The following is a 12,185-nucleotide window of genomic DNA, read 5'->3' as shown; positions in this document are numbered from 1 at the left end:
TTCCATTTCTACCCAAGATCAAAAGTTCCTTAGTGATCAACCTAAGTAATAGTTCTAGAAAGATCAATTACTTACAAGAAATGAAAAAAAAAAAAGATTTTTATATAATTTATAATAAAAAAAATATTCGATTCTGACTGTACAGCTCTATGACTCACCCTAGGCCTCGTGTCAACGACATACATGTACCCGCAGTTTGGATTCGCTCTCCTGATGAGATCGAGCATCTGTTCATCTTCCATACACCTGAAACCAAAAAAAAATTACTAGCGATCCGCCCCGACTTCGCACGGGTTACACAAAACCTTAACAAATAATACACCTAAACCTTCCTCAAGTATCATACCATTGATAGGTGAAAACCGCATGAAAATCCGTTCTGTATTTTTGAGTTTATCGCAAATATATAAACAGACAGACGCGGCGGGGGACATTATTTTATAAGGTGTAGTGATTGCAGTATTAGTTAACAAAGCAAGACAGAGGAACCCTTGTATGTCGTGTACAGCCTGGACAGTTTTGCCATGACAGTCTATCTAATTTTTGTACGCAAAGTAGGTTTTACCATTATCAGATCAGAAAAAAAAAAGACTGTTCAGCATAAATGTAACGTTGTATTTGTTTTATTTTTTCACTAGGCATTAATTTTTTTTTGTAGTTACCTAGCTGAGAACCCACTGAGCGGCTGCGAGCAGCGAGCGATGGCGGCCTTGTTGTGGTGCAGGTAGGCCAGCGCCGGCAGCCGGCCGCGCGACCTGAAGCTGGCGCTGCCGAGCAGCACGGCGGTCGACGCGCGCGCTGGCACGTAGATCTCACTCGGATACGTGTCGCATAGCTGGAAATTACATTTTCTCCAATATGCTCGGAAATGTTCACCTTACTGTAGCAAAAATACTACGGGAAGTTTTTCGTTAATGTCAAACTCTAATTAAAAAACATCAAACTATCGCTGTCCTGTTCTAGCGGACGGGAAGTAAAAAAACACTACAGTAATAACTTATTACTGTAGTGTTTTTTACTTTTTAATAATAAAAAACGCAAACGGCCAATTATTATTGCCGCGAGCCGCTTCTACACGACTCGATCAGCTATCATTTCACGTGTATAATCGTGCGAATACTGCTTAATAAAATCAAAGATTATTTTTATATTTTTTTTAAATCTCATCCGTGTTCATAAAGCTTATATAGTTTGTCAAAGGACTTTCTCATTTCAAACATAGACAAAGAGAATCATACTATCTTTGTCTTACACTAGTACTAGCACCCAAAAGAAAAGGATGGGTATAGTTTTCCTGGTTCTTACTGACTGAAAAGTTGGTTTGACCCAACTATATTTCACAATTATATTGAATGAACGAATACTTAATGGCAGAATAAGTTTGTAACTTTAACTTTTAAAAATTAATTAAAGAGGGAAATTGTTTTTGACATTTTGGATGTGAAGGTTTGATTTGAGTGATGCTTGATGTTTAAATAATAATTATTTTAGCTTATTTCCTCGCATGTTTGGAGAAAAGCACTATATATGCCTCGGCAGGAATAGCAATTCGTGGATTCGTCTTCGTGTCGTCCGACAAAATCGAAACTCATCCACGAATTGCCCTTTCCCGGCCTCTGCAATAATGTACTATTTCTCAAAAATGGACGGCAAAGTCGACTTTGCCGTCTAAAAAATAGGTCACGAAGCGCGCAGTTTATGGTCAGTCAAAAATTAAAAAGTTAAAAACATTGCAGTCTCGATTTTGGGACTGCAATGTTGCATACAAATTCCATTATTTGTCGAGTTCCAAACTTTTTTAAAAGTTGAAATGACCATATCAAATGAAGGCACAGGCCCATTAAACAGCCAAACAGATGATTAGTACCGCGACTATTTAGCTGTCTCAAATAGGTTGGCGTATTTTCGGCAGAAAAATACACTTCTATTTTTTTTATTAAAAAAATAAAAAGGCGGCCAGGGCTTTTTTCTCTGAAAATATATACGTAAGAACGTTGGTTTTGTAAAATATTTATGTGATATTTATATTTCTTGCACCATTTTTGAGAAAAGCACTATATATGACTCGGCTGGAAGGCTACTTTGCTGGCTTCGGATTCAATTAAACGGACTCCCAAGGTCGTCCGTTTAAAACGAATCCTCAGCCTGCAAGTAGCTACTTCCGAGCCTCGACAATAATGTACTATTATTTCATGGAAAATAGATTGTCATAAAAGTTCACTATAATAGATATGTAAAAGAAGACTAACATAACAGGAATAGTCTTAACTAGGTAGGTAGATACATAGGTACATATGTCCTAAAAAGACTTCTTCTGAGTTACGTATGGTATTTCGTAGCTCAACGGAAAATTACTTACATTTTTTCGGGACAAAATCTGATTTCGTATTTATTCCGCCGAATGCGGATCTCTTCAAACCAGCCAAATTGTATCAACATATAACTAAATAAAATCAGACACAATATAAATATCAGGCCAAATGACTATATGCAGACCATATGGTCTTCTTCTTTGTCGTCACACTCTTGTCAGAGTGGTCGTGGTCGTCATATCAGGGCCGGTGGCAAGCTTCATAACATAATCGGTCGCCATTCCTCCCTTTGAATGCACTTGACTAGGTCTGACCAACGCATTGATGACCGCGCCATGTGCCTTCGACTTTCCCCTACACTATTACAAGTCGTTCCACAGATGTATCGTCGCGACGTGTAATATGTCAAAAGAAAGTGAAAATACAACACTGGACGATGGAAGAAAGACGCTGTTTAATACCAAGTTCTTGGAGAATTGAAACGTTGGTTCGGAACTGTGTCCAGGTTATATAGTCCATATGGTCTATAGGTATGAAAGGAACCTCACCTCATAGTCCTTGTTGGCTGTGCAGAGCACCCAGTGTTCGTTGGGCACGTTCATCCGCTGGAACTCCGTCGGTATGTCGAAGAAGTTCCACCCCGCCGACTTGGGCAGGTCTTCGGGCGTGGACTTGTAGTGGAAGCAGTATAGCTCGTCGATGTGCACTGGAATAAAAGAATGGGAAGGTTAGACAATTATTAAATACTTATAGAAGTGATAGAACAATAATAAAATTATAAATTTATAAGTGAAAAAAATACTGTCTTGGAAGTCTCATCCAATTGATCCAAGACAGTAATTTTTCCACTTTTAAATTTATTCTAAGCTTAATAGCATCGTTCGCGGACGTTTCTGCTGGATAAAAAATTAAAATAAAATTATTTTTAGATTTATTTTATTTCTCTTATTTAAAGTTGAAACTAGAAACACTAAATTTAACCTATGCCACAGTTATAAAGGTGGCCGAATGGCTGAGGCACCTGCCGCGATAGCAGAGGGCGCTGGTTTGATTCCAGGCTGCGGCACTGCAGGCCTAGGTCACTTTTTCTTAGTATATGACATTTATTTCAGGTTAGAAAATAGCCTACCAACATAGCATAACATTGCAAAGAATATGTGCAAGTACACCAAACCAAATGTTATACCAAGCTTGATGTGACAGCTACAGCAGGTAGGTAGAAATTGGACCTCCGGAGCGGCCTTACCCGTTTGCCGTTTGGTGGGGTATTCAAGAGTTGAGCTCGTAATAGCTAGGGCTAGATCAGCTTAGTATGAGCCAAGGAACAATCACATTAGATGTTCCATGGAATAAAATACAATCGTACCAAACGGCGTCGCCTATGAATCTTGAGATAAAAATGCACACACAGTGCACAGCTCTCACTTCCCTTACCATTAAAAGCAAAAAAATCTCAATTACGCCAACAAAAGAAGACGCAGGTAATCCAGATTATACGCAGAATGTTGATAAATCTGAAGAACCATTGTCGCAATCCGCTTTAAACCGCCTGTGTTTGCAATCACTTTCAACTAGGACTTAAATGTAAAGCAGCATTCGGATACCAAAATCTGATAATAATCTGACTGTATGTCGCAGTGTTTTTAAATCCCACTAATATGTCCCATTAAATTGAAAACTTAAACTAGACATTTTACATTTTATGTACACCCCACGCCAAAAAACTAGAGGGATTAAAACTAGAGGAACTTTTCGCGGATTAGCAAAGTAATATTTTGGTTTTAATTACTAGAGGACATAGTATAATAATATATTCCGCCTGGTACTCTCTTCCGACCACGTGACTGACACAGGCCTACGTCATCATGCGACAGCGCTATACATATAATACATATATGCATAGCGCTATACAAAGTGGCAATGTTATTGTGACGTAGGCTCGTGTCACTCTGGGAAGAGAATACCATGTTTTATTAGACTATGCTAGAGGGTTTATTTTACTATGTTGTATCGCGGTTGAAAGACCGTCAGCTGGTTACATGAGCATGAAGAAAAAGTTGCAAGGGGCAACTGAAGTCAAATAAATATAAATAATAAATATAAATAATAAATATTATAGGACATTTTTACACAAATTGACTAAGCCCCACGGTAAGCTCAAGAAGGCTTGTGTTGTGGGTACTCAGACAACGATATATATGATATATAAATACTTAAATATATAGAAAACAACCATGACTCAGGAACAAATATCTGTATCATCCACTATCATCCATCATACAAATAAATGCCCTTACCAGGATTCGAACCCGGGTCCATCGGCTTCATAGGCAGGGTCACTACCCACTAGGCCAGACCGGTCGTCAAAATCGACCGATCGTCAAAAATATCATATCAAGAACGTATTTTAAAAGTTCGAACAAGTGGTTCCGTGCGGAAGCGATTTGTACTAATCAATGCGATTAGTTTCAATTTAGAATCGATTATTCTCGAATCGTCCTCGGATTGAGGTATTATTTTATAAACGACTTGAACGTGGAATTGGGTCAATTTTACAGAGTACGTAACGTTTTAATTCAATTTGTTTTTTTTTTTATACATAATTTTACCGGATTATAAACAATACGGACTGAATAGTCTTCATTCGGATGAGTATATAGGCGGCCGAACCGAAGGCGAGGCCTATCTATTATACGATGCCAGTATGGCCAATTACAATCGAACCCTTTTTTTAAATGAATACTTTAATGACACTTGACATGTGAAACGTACCTGGTTGACTAAGCCGTAGTAATGTCTGATGCATCTCATGGCAGTCTCGTTCCCTTGGTATGACGAACAAAACCGACTGGAATGTCTTCGTCCGGACCAGTAGAGGGGACCCTGTCGTCGTGATCGGTAGACGGTCTACTGATGATATGTGCATTAGGAGGATCTGAAGCAAATATAATTCACTTTAGGTATTGTTAAATAATATACCCACCAAAAACATTTTCATGTAATGTTGCCAAGACGAGATCATATGGCTCGCACTGTCAAAAAGTTATCAGATCTCATGTAGAGCTAAGCTTCTAACTCTACACGAGAACACGCCTTAACTCTACAAGACTTGGTAGTTCAAATATAAAATATAAAGCAATAAAAGTCCTCCCTCTGATGAATGAGTTGTGAATAAAGTACATAGAAAATACATTGTGTCTAAAAATAAAAAAGATTTCTATGCTAGCATAAACTAACAAATTGAAAAAAGTACAAATAGCAGAATGAAATTATAATTTATACGTAAAAAGTTGATAGTTAATAATATTATTAAATCTTGATAGTTCATATTAAATTTTTCTGTTGTTTCTACAAACAAGAGATGGTACAGTCAGCAGCAGAAGTTGCTAAGCGGGCTAGGTGTTCAAAATGATCTTGTCGCAACTTTATTGTTAAGTGAATAAGAGCGCGTCAAGCTAATTTTGAACACCTCGCCCGCTTAGCAACTTCTGCTGCTGACTGTACACGTATGCAAACAAAATTAAAGTATTTAATTAACATGAGATTACGTTCGCAAATATACATTCCCAGATTCTGCTTTATATTTATAAAGTGAATACCGGTCAAAATCATAACCCTCCTTTTGCGTTGCCGTAGTCGGGTAAAAATACATAGGTAAATAAACCACGACATAAATATTTGTTTAAGGTAATATGTTATCTTATCCCACAGCCACACTTTATTTAGAATTGTTAATTTCATATTATGTGCCGAACCGTGGTTTGCCGATCGCTGGCCTAGCCTTATAAAAACAGTGACTCTCTATTTCTAGTCCACCAAAACACTGTCTGATAACTAATTCTTAAGAATGGCTGCTTTTTCCTTTGTTCATTCTATAAACATAAACCATCATTTGTGTCGAAGTCTAGTCCAAGCTCCCATTTTATCGCTTACAATAAGGACGAGATTTGCTTGTATCTTTATACTAGTAACCTGTCAAAGCGTCCTTATGGCAACCGACAAAGGGGGACTTTATGCATGAAAACGACACATTTTTATGAGAGATATTAAAATACCTACTTTAGCTTTATTCTTCGTCGAAATTTCGATGTTGGTAGCCCTGGCCCAGCTCCAATTTTTCAAAATCAAACCGTTGTTTTGTCCCATTTTCAAACTTCAAGCGTAACGTTATGTTAACACTTTTGAAAGTCGGGTAAAAATCAAATGAACAGTTCAAAAAGTAAAGCAACAAAGTTTCTTTTACTTTTTGTTTTAGCACCTAAATATGTACCTATCTCTAGTGAAAACTTTTACTTTTATTTATATTATTATATGTGAATGCACAGGCAGCTTAAAGCTGATACACCGTGCACATCAATGTCCACTTGTGTTTTGTAGTCTACGAAAGTGTTTATCGAGTTTGTTTTTAAAAGAGTTTATCGAAGGTGCACTGATCACTGACTCGGGTAAACTGTTCCACACTTTCACTACGCGGTTAGATAGGAGGTGTCGTCTGAGGTTGCTACTCGTACTACTCTGCATCCGTGTCAGTTTCAGAGAGTGTCCTCTCAGTCTGTCATTTATGTTGCACGTCAAACGATACTAAAGCTAGGCATATAGGAAGTAATCTAATCAATACATATATAAACACTTCTCCATCATTGTAAACTGTAAATATATGAGCATAACCGACTATTAATTTATATTTTGAGAATACATTTTTTAGCCAACTACTTAGTCTACCATTCCTAATGGTTAAACACCAACTAACAGTAAAGGAGCCGGTAGCACAATAAACAAAAGCGATTAGAAAACAGCTCAAATTTAAAAGGGCTTATACCCTACGAGTTAAGAAAGCATATAAGCCTATTAGACAGTGGGAACTAGCGCACGTACGCTGGGTTGACTTGTGATAAGCAAATGAGTTTGACTCGATAACGTGTAAACAAAATAAACATAGTCGTAAAAAGAAAGCCTAAAATAAACAAACATGTTTACTGTTAGGATAATTGTAGAAAATACAATACTAAAATCTGTAAACAATTATACAAATGGGGAATGCTTCGAAAAACTTATTGAATCGGTATCATCGTCTCGCTTTTATAATTATATCACTATATCACCTTACCTGCCGCCAAATTGGTGTGCCATGTATCTTAAAAGTGGGAATGACCAGAGCTGACACAAAAAAAAAGGCGTCTTACTCATCGTTTCTTTCCAGAACGTGCAGAATATTGGATGTGTTATCTTCTGAAGTATCAGGCTTTGAGTAGGTATTTAGTAAATGGAGACGCCATGGCTGTCATTTTCTGTACAAAAGAGTCTGCCGATTTTTGCGGGGGAAGGCCTCACCAAATGTATGGCTATTTGTACATGATTTGTACGGAACGTCAGTCCATACAAAAGTTTGCACATTTGTGCAAGGTTTTCGGCAGAGGGCTATAAGCTCTTAAAGGCGACTCCGGTTATTAAATGCTCTAAGGAGGTAGGTATTTCGGCTGCTGCTGCTCATAAATGGCTCTTCCGATGTTGCTTATGTCCATGTGCGAGTCGCTCAAAAGTCTATATAATGACCACGACCACTCTGTCAAGAGTGTAACGAAGAAGAAGATGTGCGATGGTGACCGTTTCCCATCCAACGGCCAGTCTGCTCATTTGCTGACTGTCACAAAAGCAAAATAACTCATACCCAAGTTTCCTTCTTCATCTCATGGTCGACGAAGATGAGGTGCGTGGTGGCGAAGTACAGCGTGCCCTTGGAAGGGTTCCGCAGGTTGTACTTGTCCATGAGCTGGACGTTCTCCAACTGAAACAAATGATAAAACATATTAATACATAATTATGTCAAACATGAATTGTTGAGTGGTCCTTCTACACAAATTCTACACTAAGTATATAATAAACGTCATATGATCATTAGGAATTGGACGTTTAGATTGACACTCCACACTTTTCCCTTATTCATAAAATTTAGAAAACCTCTGTTAAATGTTGTCTCTTTCTAACATAGTACACAAATATCAAAATGAAAAATGGGGCAAACGATTATCAAAGGCTTATTAGACTTGAAAGACATTTATGAATTTTGTCACTGCAAAGTCTGTGCAGAGTTAGCTTGTTCCATCTTTCTCGGTCATTATCGTCATTAGTCGACATCGTGTACCTGCCTTTACCTTTCCCTTTTGATTCTATATCGCTCAAAAATAGATGAAAGGGTTGCACGGCCTTTAAAATAAGTACCAACCCAAAAATTTTCATCTGTTCCGTTCCTCCCAAAAATTTACAGAATACCAGACCCAAAAATTTCCAAACAACCTTTCACCATTCGTCAAAGAGATTCCCTGAAAGTTTGCACAAGTTATGTGTTTAGGATACGCCAATGTGCCTACTTCCCAAAGTATCCTTTGGCTATTTACTCAGGGTTACCTCAGGCAGCGTTGATTTCGTACTAAATAGGTTTTTAACAAGGCCTTATTTTGTTAGGTGTGCCAGTGTAGTTGCGCCAAATTTTATCGCTGATGGTACTTTTCTTTCAACAGGCAAATGATAATCATCGAGACAATTCTAACAAACCAGAACAGATTTAGGTTGCGTTATTTTATCACTTAGTTCCTAATAGTATGCCCACCTCCTGTAGCATCAGATCAGCTCGATGTTGCCATCATTTTGCGTCGTCAACCAACTTACATTATGTATTGTACTTATATTTTCAGCTCAATCGAATAATGGGAAATGGGTCTAATTTAGCTTGTATCATTTCCGAAACATACATACAGTGCAAGATACGAGTAAATAAAAGCTTATCATAAAATATAGGGTGTCCGTTATAATAAAATTGCTTTTGACATGAAAATCGCTTTCTAAATCCGGTACATTACCAGTATGTGAAATCTCATCCGACTTAATGAATTCGCGTACCGAGCCCACACATGTACCGGCATTACATGCCGAAATTGCCGAGATACCTCGAATTATTCACTGCGAAATTACGGAAAACTCTCTTGTTATAAACTCGTTAGAAATTTGAACCATGTGCCGTTAAAGTTAGGGTTGGTTTTTACTGTAAAGTTTGTTAGATATGAGGTTGTTGGGGTAAGTGTGTAGGGATTCGCCTGAGGCTGAGCTATTAATTAATGAGGGACGCATGTTATAAAGTTATAAGCAGTTGTTTGACTTCGTTCAAGTAGACAGTCATTATGAAATAAATAATTGCTAGAGTCTGTGCGGAAAGAGAAGAGTCGTGGCAGAAACGGGAACTAACATTTTAAATTTTATATGGCAATCAAACCTTTGACACCTGTCTTGTAAAAAGTAAACAAACTTCTGTCAATGTATATTTTTATTAACAAAAACCGCAAGTTTTATGTATAAAAAATATTCAAAACACGATAAAACCGTACATAAAACCACAAGGAAAATTATATTTAACATTGTTCGGTTTTGTCAGCGGGAAGAAAACGGCTAAAAGCCGACTATCGACTTACAAAAAGTCGCGGAACGTGTTTCCGCTATTCGCGGGTATTGATGTTGTATTTAATATTAAATAATTACCTATTTAATAAGCCCCCTAAGTAACTTGTCTCCGGTACATCATCGGTAAGTATATTCATTCAAAATATATTAATTTTCATAAATATGCAGGTCATTCGTGATATTTAAAATAACTGACAAATAGTCTTGATACTTGCCATTTTATGCATATTTATATGTAATTTCTTTTTCAGGATTGTGTAAAACTACCTACGGTATCTCGAATAAAAGACCGCTAAGTAGGTGATATGCAAGAATTCGTAATCTACGTGCCGGATTCAAGCACATCCAGTTCAGATGAAAATAGTTCTATGAGTGTCCCTGGTTGTTTTGAAGCTAGCTCAAACATAAGTGACATTGAATATTTTAATTCAGACTTCGATTACAAAGAATAAAACTTTTTCTAATAAAATATTTCTTTATTTGTAGGTTCTGTTAGTTACGAAATTATAATATTCCATATTTAGCAGTGATTTTTCGGCGAAGTAAAATATGGTGCGATGAGAGAACCGGACATATCCCAATAAGGCCTACCTACTTATGCACTATTTTTATTCATATTCAATGTACACATACATTACAAGTCAAGTTTACAATGGGTGAAATATATCCCAGATAAAATTACAGTTCTATTGCCCAATTTCTACCCGATCTACCCGGTTTTAATAACTGTTGGACTGCACAGATTAGGCAGTACGTAAATGAGACTCGTATCTTGTTTGGTACTAAAATCACAGTTGTTTTGGACAGATTCTTAAATAGTTTTAGCAGTTTTGTCAATCGCAGTCACGTTTTAGTATCTGAGATATAAAAACAAGTGTGTTTTAAAAAGAAAACTAGTGCCTGCGCTAAATCAGAGGATTGAGTTGACGAGCCGACACCAGCACCAGGCTCCGTTTAGTAAGCTGTGGTAAAAAACCGGAACAAAAGGGATTCAAGTATCATGACCTTTAGTGTCGTACTATAATCACGTGACCAGTGTTGTCAGCATAGCAAAAACCCTAAAATAGCACTGGCGCGCCCTCAAATCCCACGACTCTTCTCTTTCCGCACAGACTCTAGTTGAAATATTACCCTGACTGGCAGCTTATTCGTCAGTTTATTTTATATTTTATTGCACTATAAGAAAAAGTATAAACTGAGGACATAATGCCTTAAGACATTGTCTACTCGTACCAGTCAACAACAAGGTCAAACTGAAATTTTATAATAGGAGAGTGTGGTAAGAAAGTTCACAAAAAAAAAGTCTAATACAATTTCCTGAAAATTTGCAAGTATAAAGTAAGGGCGCTAAGCATGAAAGAATTTCGTACATTGGCCCGCCATTTCCTATCTCTATCGCATGCACATAACTATATTGCACTGTTTCGCTTACATGCTTGCATCATGGGCGGTCTTAGAGCAGTAACGGAGACGCCTTGTCTGTTATTTTCTGTACAAAACAGTCTGCCGATTTTTGCGGGGGAGGGGAACGTCAAATAGCCTTGTCAGATAAACGTCCGTCCATACAAAAGTTTGCACAACTGTGCAAGGTTTTCGGCAGAGGGGTAAGCTCTTAAAGCCGACTTCAGTTATTAAGACGAAACAGGAGCTGAGTTTTAAATATTTTAGGTAAATATACTCGTCTCGCTAACGGAAGCGGCACCTAAAAGTAGTGCGATAAGGACAAGGCGAAAAAACCTGCGTAAATATCTCAAAAATCGAGGTTTCGTACTCCTCTGTTTCCTCCTCCAAAACTTAACCAATCGTAACCAAATTTGGAAAACTAAATGATTATGAAATTATCTGTGTCGGACCGTTTTGCTTTTTTGGCTAATTGATATCAGTTTTGAAAGCCACGCCTCTCATTGCGACATAGTCAATTAGGCCATTTTAGCCATTTTTGAAGGGCTCTATAGCGCCTTAAAAAACAAAAATATCAAAAAAAGCAAAACGGTCCGACACAGATATTGACAATATTAATCTGTGTTGAAAAAATCATTGCTCTAGCTTCAAAATCCACGGAGGAAAACGAGGAGTACGTTTGTATGGAGAAATGACCACTCCTGTTGGCTCTTAAATGCTCTAAGTGGGCGGTACAGCAAGCTCACTTAAGAGTGTGTTTCCTGTCACAATGTATGCAAAAAATGCTCAGTAAAATACCTAATAATCGACTTAAAATTTTGAAAAAATGTAGGTAATATACGAAAAAAATGCTCTCGTACGAGACAGCTCATGGAATACCCCTGAGTCACGATACTGCGTAATAATACCGCTGAAGCCGCAGTTTAAATTCTCCGTACAAATAAAGTGAGCGAATTTGTTAGGCTTAGCTCACCGCAAGAAGTTTGAGGACCGTACATTTTGTTTTTAATGAGCTGAAAT

At 37.5% G+C, this 12,185-nt stretch overlaps 1 protein-coding gene and 1 long non-coding RNA gene across 2 annotated transcripts in view; one reads left to right on the top strand and one right to left on the bottom strand.

Moving 5' to 3' along the window:
- Positions 1 to 12,185, top strand: part of LOC134670956 (uncharacterized) — a 169,260-nt gene that overhangs the window by 71,840 nt on the left and 85,235 nt on the right. The gene's annotated exons all lie outside the window — the stretch shown is intronic.
- LOC134670941 (myotubularin-related protein 6) overlaps positions 1 to 12,185 on the bottom strand; it is a 100,522-nt gene that overhangs the window by 20,193 nt on the left and 68,144 nt on the right. Inside the window, exons 2-6 of the mRNA XM_063528775.1 lie at positions 7,981 to 8,097; positions 5,085 to 5,247; positions 2,861 to 3,018; positions 663 to 835; positions 159 to 246 (exon numbers count right to left, since the gene is read on the bottom strand). Of these exons, the coding sequence (XP_063384845.1) occupies positions 159 to 246; positions 663 to 835; positions 2,861 to 3,018; positions 5,085 to 5,247; positions 7,981 to 8,097 (699 nt within the window). The remainder of the gene's footprint in view (positions 1 to 158; positions 247 to 662; positions 836 to 2,860; positions 3,019 to 5,084; positions 5,248 to 7,980; positions 8,098 to 12,185) is intronic.

This window comes from Cydia fagiglandana, chromosome 14 (genome assembly GCF_963556715.1).
Source record: "Cydia fagiglandana chromosome 14, ilCydFagi1.1, whole genome shotgun sequence".
NCBI lineage: Eukaryota > Metazoa > Arthropoda > Insecta > Lepidoptera > Tortricidae > Cydia > Cydia fagiglandana.
The sequence above is the reverse complement of the archived record's forward strand: the minus strand, read 5'-3'. Positions and strand labels throughout refer to the sequence as shown.